At 43.5% G+C, this 17137-nt stretch overlaps 1 protein-coding gene across 1 annotated transcript in view; it reads right to left on the reverse strand.

Annotated features, from left to right (window-relative positions):
- PLBD1 (phospholipase B domain containing 1) overlaps positions 1–16412 on the reverse strand; it is a 42889-nt gene extending 26477 nt beyond the window's left edge. The window contains exons 1-4 of the mRNA XM_075935232.2: positions 16076–16412; positions 7571–7790; positions 3121–3204; positions 934–1072 (exon numbers count right to left, since the gene is read on the reverse strand). Of these exons, the coding sequence (XP_075791347.2) occupies positions 934–1072; positions 3121–3204; positions 7571–7790; positions 16076–16148 (516 nt within the window). The 5' untranslated portion in view covers positions 16149–16412. The remainder of the gene's footprint in view (positions 1–933; positions 1073–3120; positions 3205–7570; positions 7791–16075) is intronic.
- Positions 16413–17137: the final 725 nt, after the last annotated feature.

Raw genomic sequence — 17137 nt, forward strand, 5'->3', positions numbered from 1 at the left:
AAGTAGCTAAATGCCAGTGTTATAGTATGAAATTTTGTGTACTCTTGTCAAGCCATCTTAACACAATCTCAACAGTTCTTGCTTACAAGGAAGTCCCTCTCTACATTATTCTGAATGGACATGGCCCTATTCTCTTTCACAGCCTGGGCTCCCCTGCAATAAAGGCCGAAAGCAACACACTCTCTCTCACTCTCTCTCTCTCACACACACACACACATTTAAACGTTACTGCTTTTTAGCTCACCATCCATATCACAATGACTGAAAGGTCATTTTCAGGAACTCAAATCATTGCCTTTACTGTGTGAAATGCTTTAGACATTTTGGGATAGATCCTCAGCCACTGTAAATTATCGTAACTCTGCTGAAGTTCATGGAGCAACACTGATTTACATTAGCTGCTGATCTGGATTGTGGCAATGATACTTCAAGTACAAATTATGATATGACTCAAACCCCACTCTGCAGTAATACAGTCAAATATACACTAAAATAGAATATTTAAAAAAATGTCAGGGCTTCAAAGGGCTTTTTTAAAGCATCCTTGGAAAATAAAGATGAATCCATTAGTGACTTTCTAGCTTTTTATTCACAATATTCCTGCCACTTTGAACACCCAAGTATTATTTGTCCACAAACCAATTAATAATGTGGCCTTCTAGTCTGAGAGTGTTTTCAAAAATTATTCTCAACCCAACCAGCATTCAAGTGGAAAAGGTGCAAATTAGTTTTAGGGAACACTTTTCTGATCTGCATTGAAGATTTGTTACATATGCCGTATAGAACATCCACTATTGATAACAGAAGCTTTGTATGCTGAATAGGTAGGCAGAGACTCTTGCCTTTAAATATCTTTTACATCTTTAACTCTGAATTACCCCATCCTTCCCCTCCCCATTTTAGAACAACTTAAGAGAGCTTCATCAATCTTACTGTTTGTTTTTGCTGCTTAGCCCATTCTAGGGCACCCATGTACAGTCCATCCAGCTGTGCAATAATATAGCCAGCATGTCTCCAAAAGGGGTCATCCTTATTATTTTTTATTTGTTGTCTGGTCCATTGATCCTGCTTCCTACACAGGAAGAAATTTGGTTTTACAGAGCACAGTTCACATTTTGTGTATTCTATAAAGACCAACACTTTACACCATCACCCAAAAGCTAAATGAGTCAACAGTGTGACACTGATGCAAAAAAACCCCAAACTTCATTCTAGGATGCATTCTCCCACTCTATTCTGTGCTGATTAGGCCTCTACTGGAGTATTGTGTCCAGTTCTGGGCACCACATTTCAGGAAAGATGTGAAGAAACTGGAGAAGGTCCAGAGAAGAGCAACAAAAATAATTAAAGATCTAGAAAAGGTGACCTATGAGGGAAAACTGAAAGAAGTGGCTTTGTTTAGCATGAAAAAGGGAAGATTGATAGCATTTCAGGGTGTTACAAGGAGGAGGGAGAAAAATTGTTCTCCTTGGCCTCTGATGATAGGACAAGCAGCAATGGGCTTAAATTGCCGCAAGGGAGGTTTAGGTTGGACATTAGGAAAAGCTTCCTAACTGTCAGGGTGGTTAAGTACTGGAATAAATTGCCTAGGGAGACTGTGGAATCTCCATCACTGATTATCTCAATGGTACTGGGTCCTGCTGTGAGAGCAGGGGACTGGACTTGATGATCTTTCAAGGTCCCTTCCAGTTCTAGTGTTCTATGATTCAACAATTGAGTGGTTTAACAATGGGCAAACGTAATCACCACAGTGATACGCAGCAACAGTTGCCTCTCTCCTAGAGACATAGTTTGGATTAAAAGCTACTTTTGTTAAAACAGGCCCAACCAGATTCTGGCCCCTGCTTCAGACCCTTTAACTGGCAAGCATAGAGGAGTGTAAAATGGCTACAGCTGAATTTCCCCAGTGCCTGTTGCAAAGTAGGACTGACATAAATGGCTCTACGATGCTCTCATTCTTCCTTCCACAGGATGAGGAATAGTGTGCATCATGGGAACATTTGGGGGCATAGTTATAACTCTCAGGGCTACAAGTTTTCTGTACTGAATAAAGGTTTTTAAGGCAGCCCAGCAAAGGTTGATGTATCCCCATAACAATCCATAATCTGGCCTATGAATTGTGACAAAGCCATTTTTAACTCTCATCCATCTCCATGGGTTACGCCTGCTGCGCTGAGTCTCTTTGGGGATATAGCACAGAACCTCACAGGAATGTTTACCAGGGCATGGTGACTGCCCACTATTTTTTTCAGAGAGGAAAGATGGGCTGGAGGCTAGAGGAGCAGTATGGAAGCATTGAGATGCCTAATTTCTGTTGATGGACCAAAACTGCCTTTAATATGATACTTTATGGGAAGTATCAGTGCAGCAATAATAGCATGAGCCACAAGCACAAGTCCTAGTGTGAGATCCAGAACTACTAAAAGCAAGCTACTGGTGGAACCATCGCTTCCTGGCAAAAAAATGGACAAAAGGCAGAAATGGCTCACAGAAATGGCTGAGATTTGGCAGAAGTATTTGTAGTCAAAGAAAGAAAATAGAACTTACATCAACACATAAACGTAAGGAAATAAATAATGTAGGCCAAATGTTGAGCTTCCCATTTAGGGACGGATTCTCTTCCCATTTGTACCTAATTTCTACTAGTGTAACTCCATTGACTTGAATAAAATCACTCCTGATTCTCCCACTTATGAGCGGTCCCAGAACTCAGTAACTAATATATAATATACTTGGCCTTATACAATATAAACTATACAAATGCCTACAGTGGGACAAATATAGGGAAAAATTACAGGTGCCAAGAGATAGCCCAATATGGTATTCAGAACACAAGCTTGTCCATAAAGTTATTGAATACAATAAGCTTGTGAGTTAGTTGGCATTAATTATACCTGTCTGTAGTGCTAGTTCATATGCCTCTGAAGGAACAGAATGGGGAACAGGGCATATTCCCTTCTTAATGCCTGTTTGTACTACTTTTTCTTATTGTAGTATAACAGAAGGAGCCTATGCCTCCTCTTTAGCACACAAACTATGCGGAAAGACCTAAAGATTCCATCATTCTTTTATTTCTAAGCATGAACGCAAGATTCACATCTCTAGTAACTTAGTACATACCCCATAAACTGCCGAACTTTGGTCAGAATAGTGGGATCCTTAATTAGTTGTGGATACAGGTTTGAAGCATGGTCATACATATGTCTGAAAGAATAAGTGTCATGTTATTTTCCCATCAATTCTTATTTAATGAATAGTAGCAGATAAGCAGCACACTTTGCAAGTCAGCTGTTTCTTTATCACAGTATTAGTCTTGCTTCTCTGGTGCAAGACAAGCCATGATGACTGTAATAAGGACAGACTTTCCAGAGAACAAATGGCATTGCTCAACACCCACTCAAACACCTTACAGTGGAAAAAGATGAGAGGGTGAGATTAAAGTATCCCTGTAATGACACATTTGTTATTGAGAATATAATAGGTAGCATCTTGGACCTCCTAGCACATTAACTGAAAGTATGACACAGATAGTTACTGGAGGAGGATCATTCCAGTGAATGTTGATTTGATAGCTTATGAAAAACTCAACTGACATTTAACAGTGTTTTACTTAGAAACACTTGGTTAGTTGATTTCTCAAAAAAGAGGAGCTAAATATCTATGCAAAAATGTATATTTAGAGAAGGAATAATGGAGCCTGCACACTTCCAGAGCACCAAAGATTCTCTTGGGCCTTACAATTTTGAGGAAAAGGAATGGATGGGAATTGCCAGGAGCTTTGCTGGTATCCTGAGTGAGCAGAGCTAAGCCGAGCCACTCATAAAGTGCTTCCTCCTAGCATCAAGACCAGAAAGGACATGTTGGGGACAGGGAAATGGAGTTGCCAGAGTGCAATAGACTCAAGTGATCTTTAGCAGCAGATAGTCCCTTGGGGATGACAGCCAGATAATGCAGGTTAGAGCAGCTCCCTGGTTGCTTCACTAAGGGCAGGGCAGGTAATCAAAGAGTTTCAATCAGCCCGGACAGATGGCTCTGTCACACCCAGTAAACATTCAGCAACACAGAGCAGACCTTGCACCAGTGGCATCTCTAGGCTGCTCTCAGTGATGCCAGGACCAAGCCAGTGCAGAATCAGAGACTAGTAGCTCTCAGAGAGGCCCGGCCTCCTTGCACACATCAGGCACAAGAGAGTAAGAAGTTCAGGGATTCCAGTGATTCTTTTTTAATTGCCTTGCAATATATAATGTCCTAAGTCCTTCATGCTTTATAATGGTGTCATACTCAAGCAATGATCAGGTCATCAGATTAAGTTAAAGTTTTTTTTATTCTACCTAGGACAAAAGGTAGGGAATCATGAAAATGGACTTAGAATCTCAAGGTGCACTCCAAAGAAGAGCTTCAATTTACTAGCCATGTTAAATTGTGGATAATCAGCTAATCAAGTAGTCAATGGAATTTCCATCCACTACTCGATTGCGGGGGGTGCTCACTACCCCCACTATACTTCTGTCTTTTAAATGTAGTAAGCGTCGTTTTTTAAGCCAGCATCCCCCATCACTGGCTCCTGCTCCCCCACCCCTTGCTGCCTCTATATCAGAGGCAGGAAAAGGGTGGGAATGTGAGTAGTCACCTAAACTACAGGTAGTCAACTATTCAACTAGTCTTTTACATCCCTACAATTTACCTCTGTAAAATCAACAGGAGCTTCACTGACTGGATGACCTCATACCAGATTGACATCTGACCAATCATATTTCAGGTTTAAAGGTTGCTCTCTGGGGCCTATCATTGTTTAAGAATGTTAAGTAGCAGTTAATTTACTAGTTGAGTAGTCGATGGAATTTCCATCAACTAGTCGATAGGCACTTCGCATTTCTCCTTTGAAATGTACAAGAGCCCCAAAGGAGGAATGCGGAACTCTGTGTGCAGCCCAGAGCCATGCAGCATGCCAGCTTTGAAATGTAGAAGAGTCCCCAGCAATGTGAAATGCCATGCTGGAGCCTGGGATCAGCTGGGGAGCCCCCAGCTGACCCTGCGCTCCACGCGCGGCGGCTCAGCTGTGTGGCACTGTCCCTTTCAAACGCCAAGGCAGCATTTCAAAGGGACACTGCCACACAGCTGATCCCAGGCTCAGCTGTGCGGCGCTGCCGCTTTAAAGTACCCCCTCTTCTGCCCCCTTCGCTGCCTCTATCAGACAGAGGCAGCGGGGGGTGAAATCAACTAGTCCTTAACATCCCTAATCATATCCCATTGAAATAAATGAGAAACATAAGAGCTCAGTGTGATGGATTTGGAGCTTCTCTGTAATAGGCTGTGCAAAGGGAGGACTAACACGCATCTCAATTTTATTTCTCTGTCACTAGAAGAAAGTATGAGAGGACCCAAAACCAGTTGGGTTTGCAGAGCTAAATTCAGCTAATCCACTGGTACTGTAACTCAGGACCCAGTCAAACTGAGCATTGCAGGATTCCCTCCCGGCAGAGGTAAGGAAATGAGGATTATTGCCTGTGGAGGTACACTCAGAGAGGGGATCTGAGATGCAGCCAGCCCTGTAACTATGTCAGTGCCTCTGAAAGTCAGTGGTAGAAATGTAGCCATGTTAGTCTGGTGCAGCTGAAACAAAAACAGGACTGTGTAGCACTTTAAAGACTAACAAGATGGTTTAATAGGTGATGAGCTTTCGTGGGCCAGACCCACTTCCTCAGATCAAAAGTCAGGACATTTATTTAGCTGTCCACATATGAATTTAGGTGCCTAACTTCAGATACCTGCTTTTAAAAACGAGCCAATAATTCTAAGACCATTTATTTTAAAAGGATTTTTTAAAGATCTCAGAGTCATTTTTGGACCAAGCAATGGCTGATTGCATCCTGGTCTGAATACAATTAGTTAATAGTAAAATTTAATAGGCAGTGCCCACCAAATTTGAACTGTGTGAATTTTGAAAATATAAAAGCAACTATAAAATAAACTTCTTACCCGGTTCCTACCTACCCATACATTTCACCAGGCAATGCACAGTTTTTGGGCACAATGCTAAAAAAGGTGTCCATTCATGTTAATCAGTGTCCAGGGTACTAACATGAACATAGGAACAGCCATGGGGGAGAGGGGATGAAGTGGTGAGTCTTCTTTATTTGAAAGTCATTTTGTTTATAAGAAGTTAAAGAAGTTTAAAAAAGTACAGTAGCACACATACTTTCTTAATCTATATGGTAAATGATAAGATATAATAAAACAGCATCAGCACCTCTGAGTTTATTTCACCATAAAATGCTTTACTGGTTTTCTGAAACATAGGGGCTGTGTCTAGACTGGCCAGTTTTTCCGGAAAATCAGCCGCTTTACCGGAAAAACTTGCCAGCTGTCAACACTGGCCGCTTGAATTTCCGCAAAAGCACTGACTTCCTACTGTAAGAAATCAGTGCTTCTTGTGGAAATACTATGCTGCTTCCATTCAGGCAAAAGTCCCTTTTGCACAAAACTATTGCGCAAAATGGCCAGTGTAGACAGCTGAGATTTGTTTTGCACAAAAAAGCCCCGATCGCGAAAATGACAATTGGGGCTTTTTTGCGCAAAAGCGCGTCTAGATTGGCCACGGACGCTTTTCCGCAAAATGTGCTTTTGCGGAAAAGCGTCCGTGCCAATCTAGACATACTTTTCAGAAAATGCTTTTAATGGAAAACTTTTCCGTTAAAAGCATTTCCGGAAAATCATGCCAGTCTAGACGTAGCCAGGGAGGGCCTAGGTGCTCCTTATTGAAATAGAGTATGCCTGTTTATTTAGATAGTTTTGCTGTAGCCTGATGCCTAACAGCAGAGTAGTGTTTGAGGCAAGCAAAGCCTTCAGCATCTTGGAACAGATTATTATGTTTTCCACTTCCTGTTATCAAAAAAGAGAAGAATCCTAAAAGCTGTTGTTAAGCTGCATGCATCAAAAGTGGTCAGAGTTGCGTGCAAAAAGGGAGAGAACAAGGGCATAAAGAGACTTATCTCTGGTGGGAGAGAATTCAGGCAATGCTGGCTTTGGGAGAACAGACCTTCCAAAGACCAGGTAAATGTGGCAGCTGGCAGACAGTTAGATGGGGAACAAAGTACAACTTGTCTTTATTTGTTTTCAGATTTCAGCATGGAAGATTTACACACCGGTCCTAAGGAAGAACAACTGCCTTATGTCAGGTAGGCTTCTTTCAGCATTTGAGCAGGGAAAGAAAAGGAATAAGAACTATTTTTCAATAGTGACTAATTCATCCATCTGTGATCTTGCTGGGGGAAATGTGAGGCAGGATTCCTAGGTTGCATTCCAATTGCTGAATTGTATTCAAATTACTTAATCTCTGTGGTTCAATTCCTCATTAAGAAAATAGATAAATATTAAGCCCCTCCCTCCAAGCTGTTGAGAGATTTTGAAATATTTGGATGAAAGGAGGTAAGTATTAATATTGTAACATACTTGAACTATCACACTTACAGTAAACTTAGATATGGTGTCAAAACAGACAGGGAGAAAAGAGACTGGAAGAAATAGATGGCAATATCATGCACTGAAATTCCATTACATAGGTACTCACGAAGCAGTGAGATAACCCTCCAAAAAGCCAGCTGCATACATGAGGCCTTCATTGCCTATGGACTGACTCCCATATCCTGCTCTGATCTCCAGAATTCCCCACCCTGTTGATTGTACGGTGTCATTGTAAAAGCCATAGGCATTGCCATTCCTGTCCAATATGTCTTTGACCTGGAAAGTTTTCTCAGTTTTCATCCAATATACAGTTGCATAGCGGATTTCTGCAAACAAAAACCAAGGAGGAGAAAGTTAAAACATTATACTACATCTCACCAACGACAAGAAGTGTGGGGACCTTGCTACACTTAGAGACCCTATCCGTCGCTGAGAACTAGATGGATCAGACAACTGCTAGTGAAGTTCATGCAGCCAACCAAATCTAGATCTAATGATTTAGAATAATTATCAGCAATAGTGTTCCCTCCTGCACAGCTTCACTGGTGATTAATCAGCCCCACCCATTCAAGAGCTCAGGGTTCCATGCACAGAGCTAACTGACTGAGGGAGGGAGAGGGAGGGGCTGGCTGGTTAATCACCTGTGAAGCTGTGCTACCAGGCAGTTTAGAGGGAACACTTCTCAGCAGATGCCTATTTGCTGACTTAAGTAACAGATAACTGGACAGGCTGGTTGGGACCAAAAAAAAAAAAAAAAAAACAGGCTACCTACTCAGACCTAGAGATGGCCCCGGAAAGACAGATCTAAGTTAAGCTAATTAGTAGGCGAGAGCTGTGGAGAAGCAGGTACAGATGCTTCCTGTCCAGATTTGACCTGTGCACATCCTCAGATTCCAGGACTTAAATTCTGGCACATGTGAAAATAATTACTGAATTTAAAAAAACAACAACAAAAGCATCACATACAACTCGTTCAATTAAAGTTAACCAACTTTACACTATAGCAAAGCACTCTTCTTTGACAAGAGAGAAACATACTACATTAACTGCTCAGTCTGTTAACACTAGCCCTGTAAAAAGCTAGAGACCATGTGCTATATCACTTGCAGGAAACTATGTCCACGGTCTTTTCAATGCATAGCATCAGCCGAAGTTGAGTTCAAATAAAGAAAAGATGCTTCCGTACCTGACTCAGAAGAAATCCTACAAAGAGAGATACTGAACTCAATTTACAAACAGAGTGTCATCAGCATCATCAGTCTTGATTTCCAGCTAAGATTCAAAAAGATTGCCAATGGTTATTTTAAAACAGTTCCCTTGTGCAACTAATAGTGAAGGAACTACTTGATAGACGTTCAGCATCTCATATTAAAGCAGGTAAACCCAAGCTATTATGACAGTGGCTCCCTATAAATTTAGATTTATCTTGCTTTTCTAGATAATCACAGAAAAAACCCACAAAGCTTATTTTCTATAGCATTTTGAAAATCACATTCAACTAAGACAGTAATGCAGGTAAATTAGACTAATTTTCAACTCGTGTACACTCATGCTTTGCACAGATATATATGGATGTTTCTCACTACTGTTTCTTCAAGTCACAAGGCTAAAAGAGCTAATTTTTGTGGGAAGTTGGATGTAGCACTTAGATAATCAGACACTTTCCTTTTGAATATGTGACCCCAGCAATCTATGTATTAGTCAAGTATAGACGGGATTATTCTAATTTGCTGGATCAAAGACTGAAGGTGAAGGCAACACAGAAACTCAATTGAACGGAATACAGGAAAACATGCCAAGAGCACATCATGGTGCTGTTCTATGGAGACCTGTCCCTGTTCACTTATTCTACCAATTCAACTGCTCTAACTGGAAATCAATGGCAAAAGACCAGTGTTGAGAACTTCTGTAAATCCCAATCTTAATACTTCATCCCTCAATGACCTGGTTACATCAGGTCTCCATTCACAGCCCATCAAGATACCTGCATAGTATTTAAAAAAAAAATTAGTAGTAAAGAACCTACAAAATTATGAGGTTATCTTAAAAATAAGGCTTTTTTAAATTTTAATGATTACTGAACTGTCTTCTGACTTAACTTCCTGTCTGCCTTCAATGAGTATGACAATTCATGTGCCAATTTACAGTGAAAAATACAATGTTGATAATCACAAATAATTAGGACAGTCAATCAATTAACACAATCACGGTTAATTTTGTGATTCATTGCAATGTTAAAGAATAACCACCAAAACGAACCCTCACTGACATGGCCTCCAGCTGAGAAGAAAGGAAAAAGATACTCCCCACTTCCCCTTGCACCACACCAGAACCTAAGGTGGCTTAGGCTAAATTTTGTATGCTCCAGCCTTGTGGTGGGGTGTTGGATGTGTGTGTGGTGGTGGGGGGAGGCTGGAATGTCAACGCAGGTTCTCCAATGCTGAGGGAGACCCTGATCCTCAGAGGCTGGATCCAGACAAGCCAAGGGCTGAAATCAGGCCCCAGGCCTTAGGTTTCCCATCACTATTTTAAAAGGTGTTGCTTGTTGTGGATGGAGTTAGAGGATAATGCATGGATGCACTGGGACTTGGGATGTAAGTGACTAGTCAGGTAGTCAAGTCACTACTCAACTACTCTCTCCCCTCCCCCGTTTGCTGCCTCTGTATCAGGTGGGAGAGGGAGCAGAAGCTGGTGCTGGGGGGGAGCTGGCATAAAAGCCGATTCTCCCCAGCACCATCTCTACAGTGCGGGGAGGAGGGGGACAGGGGAGACAGAGGCACAGCAGTCCGGGACTCAGCATGAGCCAGGACTGCTCAGACCCAGTTCACACTGAGACTAGGACCTAGCCCTGCTGCTGCTCTGCAGTTTAAATGCCTGCGCACCCAGCTCCTACTACATTTAAAATGCAGAGCTGCAGCAGGGTTCGCTCCGGCTCGCACCTCTCCTTATCAACTAATCATATAGTGGATACAAATTGTATTGGCTACACGATTAGTTAACTACCCGCTTCTTAATATCCTTATTTTGAGACATGAAAGACTTGGACACATATTACAAAAAAGAAAGCTTAAAACTTTTTAGTTATCTATTCATGCACAATATCTCTCTACCCAGGTTTAGGAGGAACTGAAATCATGTGAGACTCACTAGGGCTGAACGACTCTGAAAACAAAGGTTGTTTTCATAAGGTTGGTAAACAGGTAGTGCTGAAAAGAGTTACAAATAATCTCTGCAAACTTAGTTTGCAACACTGAGCATTTGGGAGTAAAGGGTAAGGAAGGATGAGAAAACAAGGGTAGAAAACTGGGAGGAGGGTCTGAGAGGACATCAAATGCTCTATTCCCACCTTAACTTAGTGACTAAATAGGAAGCAAGCAGGACAACTGGGGAAGTTAATTATTGTTCTCACACAGAAGTATTAATTTAGTAACATTGTAAGATGTTCTCTTACTTAAACCAACTGTTTGCTGTTTTGCCTTAAAAAAAAAAAAAAAAAAAAAAAAGGTAAAACCTGGTTCTGACTCCCAGTAATCCGTCCTCTCAGACCCTCCTCCCAATTTTTCACTTCCTCCTCTTTGTATCCTTATTCTTAAAAGCCCCTAGTTAACCTGTCCCACCTACCCAAACACAGAGCATGTAGACACAATCATACAAACACTTTACTCTTTCTCTCCTCCATCTCGCAAAAAAAACCAAAAAAACCCCAACCCAAACCAATGAAAGAGTCTACTCTTCAGCAAGGCCAACAAAAATAAGTGAAAGCATTTGGAGTATGTAGGCCAAGTCATGTTGGAGATATACAGCGTAAAACAGTCTTGAGAAATTTCTCATTCCTGGGTTGTGACTTTCAAAATGGATATGTTTTGGGAAATCAGACTTATAACTGGAATCCCAGAGTAGTAATGGAGATACTAGGACACCTCTATAATGGACCTGTTCCATTATCTGTTTTCAAGAGAATCTGGTTTGTATGCCTGTTTATTGACTCTTGTTCTGTATCAAAGGCAGCTCCTCAGGAGTGAGGCTGTGGGTGGGATCTGGCGTGCACTGAGAGCTGGCTTAAAAGCTGGTTCATGGGGTGCACCGTCTCCCGGCAAGCTGGCTGCTGCCCTGCCCCATTGCCTCTTTATCAGAGGCAGCAGCACAGGATGGCAGCTGGTTCCCTAAGAGCAGGCCAGCAGGCAAGAACTGGTATGCACCAGGTGCCAGCTTAAAAGCAGGCTTCCAGTGCACACTAGCTCCAGAGGAGCCAGCTGCCACACTGTGCTGCAGGTACATGTAACCTCTGAGATTTTCAGTGGTTACACATTTACCCAATTATCAGCATTTTAACATCCCTACAGGGTAAGGACTCAGTTTCATGTCTTTTGTATGATCCTGGTCTTTGTCTAGGCTCCTGGACACAGGAGGTGATACTATCATCTTGCATGTACTATAGTGACAACCCTAAGAGTTCAAAACTCATTAATCAGCCCCCTCCTCCACTGAAAAGAAGAAAATGGCTTCTAGAAACCATAGATTAAAAATTACACTTGGGGATCTTTTTATTTGGCATCTGTTGTTTGAGGACTCTGGATGAACCTGGGGCATATTTTCTAGCTATTCTCTAGAACCATGAGACCTAAAGGCTTCCTTTTAAAAAGAAAAAAAAGAAAAAGAAAGCTGGGATTCTCTTCCAATACCAGCAATGTATCAGCAAACAAGTATAATCTACTAAGTCAGAGCGATCACAGTTGATAGCCGTGCAGGAGGTATCAGATAGTAAAGTTCCCGGACCTGGCTTAATTCTAACAACATGGCTGGGGCTTTCCAGAAAAGAAAAAAAAAAAACCACAGTGATCAGGAGGCTTGCAATCAAATCAGGAGAGTTGGCATCACTGATATCTAGTCATTTTAACAAAGCTAGTTGTTAGTTTCACAGCTTACACCTATGCACACACCTCCCCCAGGCCACAGGGACTTGCGGGCAGCAGCATGAAGGTTAGGGATGTTAGCAAGGAGTTGACTAGTTGACTACTCAATAAGCATAAGCTTATTGGATAGTCGAGTGGAGTATCGACTACTCTCTCCCCTGCTTGCTGCCTCTATGAGAAAAAGCCAGTTCTGCCCCGGCACCATCTCCGCAGTGCCGCCTGCCCCTCCCCCACTGCTGCCTATATCAGAGGCAGGGAGGAGGGATGGGGAGGTGGCTGCAAAGCAACCCCTGTCTACAGGGGTCCCAGAGGGGAGCTGCCCTCCCCCTCTCCCCCCCTCAGACAGGAGCTGTTGCCACCAAACAGCCCCTGTTTATGGTGGCCCTGGCTGGCTGCACGCAGGAGCTGCTCAAGCAGCAGCCCCTGTCCATGGCCAGGCCTTGCTGTCACAAACAGGGGCTGCTGCCAGAGCAGCCCTTGTTCACGGTGGACAGGGCTGGTTGCCACAAACAGGCTGCTGGATTCAGCACAAGCTGGGACCGAGGAGTCCCAGCTCATGTTGCTCCGGGATGCTGTGTGTCTGCATTTTAATGTAGTAAGAGCCCGGCAGCTCTTACTACATTTAAAATGCAGAGCCACACCCGCGGGTAGCTCCGGGAGCTGGCATGAGCCGGGACCAGGAGCTACCCCCCTGTGACTCTAAAGAGCAGCCCTTCTCAACTCATTGTGTAGACTCAACTCATTGTGTAGACTACACAATTAACCAGATATCAGGAATTAACATCCTTAATGTAGCTTAATGAATGGAGATGCCTGTTTCCTAGAACTAGAAGGGCCCTTGAAAGGTCATCAAGTCCAGTCCAGTCCCTTGCCTTCACAGCAGGACTAAGTACCATCTTTTGGGGGTGGCAGGTGGGGCTGGGAGTCATGCGGAGAAATGCACCGAGACATCTCCCAGAGTCCTGCCAGAGTAAGGTGCCCGCTTGCTCGCTAGAAGGGTTTGAGGTCTGGCACTGGCCTTAAGGTAAATTAAACTGAGTTTAAGGCCCTTGCTGTAGGAGATGCAACTTTGAAGGAGTGATAATACTATTTGGCCAAGTTAGCAGGCTTAGTCCTTAGGGTAGTAAGTAGGTGTTGGGTGTATTCTTCAAATGTTTGAATATGCTAAACAGCATATTTTAAATTACAAAAAATACACACAGTTAATATGACTGGGAAGTATTAGATGGACTAATACAAATAATTAATTATACAACACTATCACTACCATTTCTGTGAAAATTATTTCTGCAGTACTTGGTACCCACAAATGCAGAACTTGTACCAATTTGTACTTCTTTCATTTTCAGCCAAACACATTGCAAAATATTTAGATGTCAAGATTAATATTTCAGTTCAACCACAGGAGGAACTTATGGTGTTTTTCCAGTTTTTTTTTAACTTGTATTTTGATACTGCTTGTACTATCCCCCGCCTCAAAAATAGGAAGTTTACACTCATTTGGAAGTACATTTAAGATTGAAAATATATCAAAAGTTAAATCTCTGGTACTTTTTTAAAAACAGATTTCTTTATATTGCACATATACTAGAGAAGAAAACTAATCCTTTCCAAGGTAAGAAACAAGTCTAAGGACAATGCCTTCTGTTTTATGTGACTCGATGCTACTTGGGTTTTCCTTTTTCCAGTAGGAATACTTAACTATCAGCCCAAATTTAGGTTTATTTTCCCCAAGCAATCAGGTCAAAGCAAGATATTTCATCTCACCATACTTACCATTATCTGAAGATAGTTACCTGATATGTGCAAATGTTGGGAAGATGTAAGGGGGAAGTATTCAAACACAATGTGAATTATGTATTGCATTTTAAATTGTCCATACGTGATTTTCACAAACATACATATAAGCACAGGCTGTGGAACTGGAAGTACCCAAGCCGTGGTGTGACCAATTTTTTGGCAAGGACAAATTTAAGTGGTACTGCGACTCCATGCACCAGACCTCAAATCCACACACTCAAATTTGATAGAAATGGGTACAAGGGTTCCTGGACCAGGGGAGTCAGGCTCTTGAGGATGGGGGAATGCCTAAGAAGCTCCCACACACTTTAATTTAAATGGCTCTCTGCAGTCCTGTATAACAGTTATGTTTTGTTTGTATAAAATGTTGTTAGAAAGGGTTGTAAAATGGTTATAAAAGGGAACAAAAGTGATTTAGATGACATAGTTAATCAGAAATTTAAATAATTAATTTAAAACACAGAGTAGTCAATTGAATACTTCCTATAAACAGCAGCCCAATTGCGGAATGAAATGTTTTCATATTACTTCAAGATATATTGAATAGTGAACCAATTTATTTTAAAAAAATCCATACTTCTTGCCTACAAACAATATCCCCTGCTGCATATGATAAGCTATACACAAAAAAATATGGGCACCTAAATAATTTGTTGGTGTTTTTTAAAAATAATGTGTGTCTCTCTTTTCTCCTATTCATTTTACTAAATACATGGCTACACACACAGGCACAAAATCTGAATGGACTCCTTACTGCAGGGAATGAGATGGTTCCAAAATAATGCTGCATCTGTTTTTGTCTACCAATTGACTATCATTAGTTCCTACCAGAACTGAAGGGCTTGGCCAAGGGGAAGTTTGTTTTAAATCCCTCTATAATGTATGCAGTCTGCCTCAAACATTCTTATCCTGGCCAGACCCAGGATTCTATGCCAATTCAGTTTCATTTCATGCATCTGATGAAGTGAGCTGCAATTCAGGAAAGCTTATGCCATAATAATAATGTTAGTCTTTAAGGTGTCACTGGACCTTTTTGTTTTTGGTGAAACAGACAAACCTCTGAAAGCTGATCCTTGTAGGCAGCCAGGGTCACAGTTATCTGCTTACTAGAGAATGGATCTGGTGCACAATTCAATCGCTGAATTTGCATTTGCTTCCACTATAAAGGGTTTATTCTTAATTACAACTGTTATCCAAAAATAAGAATATGTTTAAGAACAGTAACTCTGCAAGCAGCAGGAAAGGGTTGAAGCTACTTGAAAATTCATTACAATTACAAAGGTGCAAAACCCACTTCATCAGATGAAGTCTAATTCATCAGAAGGAGGTGGGTTTTGCCCATAGAAGCTCATGAGTCTATATATATTTCGGTTAGTTTCTAAAGTGTCATAGGACCACTCATTGTTTTTAACGTTACTGATTAACACGGCGCTCTCAAGCAGATGTTATAATATACTATAATACTCCCTGCCTATGGCCACTGTCCTCCGCTGGGTATGATAGCTATGCACAGACAATATGGGCACCTAAATATGCAATGCCGCTGGATCTCCCTAGCTGCTTTTCTGATACAACGTGACTCTTCAGGGAGACCCGGAGGGACGAGCTCAGCCAAGCAGTGCAGGGAACAGATCAGCTCTTTACCCGGCAAGGCCACGCTGCTCTGAGGGGGGCCAGGGGAGCCTGAGGGGCTCTGTCTCTCACACCAGGGGCTTCCCGCCCGCCCGACGCAGCGGGGACTGCAGAGTGTCGGGGCCCCGGTCTCCGTCCGTCCCCCGAGGGCTTGTGCACGCCTGTCCCTCCCCGAGAGGCTCAGTCTGTCAGTCCCCCCCGGGGCAGCGGCGGTGTCTGTCGGTCGTTAGGGGGCCGCGCTCTGTCCGTCCGTCTGCCCCTCTCACCTGCTCGGGCCGCCGCCGCCGCCCACAGGAGGACGAGCCCCCAGCAGCAGCCTGCGTCGCGGAGCCGGGCCATGCTGCTCCCCGAGACTCCCGGCCGGGCGGCTGCGGGACTTGGGGAAGTTTGGGAAAGCTCAGGTCAGGTCCCGCCGCTGCCCCCGCCTCCTCCCGGGCCCGGCTCACGCCCAGGCTGGGGGAGAGGCTGCGGCTGCGGACTCCCGGGGCCGCCCTCCCGTCCGGGCTGTGCCTGGCCGCGGGGTTTGTCCCTGGGACACTGCGCCGCCATAGAGGGGGCGGGCGGCAGCGACACCTGGACGCTCCCGGGTCGGCCTGGGCAGCATTTCCCGCCAAACACCGGGGCTGGGCGGGCGCTGCCGTCCCCCACTGACTCCCTGCAAAATCCATCTGTGCAAGCCCGGCAACAGTACCAGAGCCGCCACCCAACAGCTGCTGCTCACACTCCTGGCCCAATGGCCCTTGGCAGCGGACCTGGCCTCCTCACGCGATTGGGGGGGGGGGGGGAGGGCTACTCCCAGTTTACAGGTGCAAGGTTAATTGGCTCCCCCAAGATGATAGACGAAGCTTGTGACCTGGGAAATGAACCGAGATCTCTCCTAAGTCTTTATCCCCGTCTTCCCCCCTCCCACCACCACCTTGTTTGGTTTATACAGTGGTTCTCAGCCTGGGCTTGCCCCTTCCTTGTGTGGCCATAGGCTGGTTTCAGGGGGTCTCTCAAAATAAATCAGAGAGTAGGACTGGTCATGGACTCATGGAGGTCCAGGGCACAAAGCATCTTAGGATTCCCTCCAAGTTCTCCCACAGCCTCTTCAGTGAGTGGCTTCACCAGTAGCTCTGTGAGCTCTCCACCTGAGGAATGTGAAAGCAGCACAACAGTCTTTCCCTCACCTTCATCCTGGCATCTGCCTGCCACAATGTTCCTAGTGCAGAATAGAAGCATTCCAATGATTTAATTTGCATGTTCCCCAAGCAAAAAAGCACACTCAGGTGTCAGATATTTCCCAGAGCTTTGAAAGGAGAGGAATGCATGTCTGCAGGCATGGGCAG

This window comes from Pelodiscus sinensis, chromosome 1 (genome assembly GCF_052426305.1).
Source record: "Pelodiscus sinensis isolate ZL-2025 chromosome 1, ASM5242630v1, whole genome shotgun sequence".
NCBI classification, from domain to species: Eukaryota; Metazoa; Chordata; order Testudines; family Trionychidae; genus Pelodiscus; species Pelodiscus sinensis.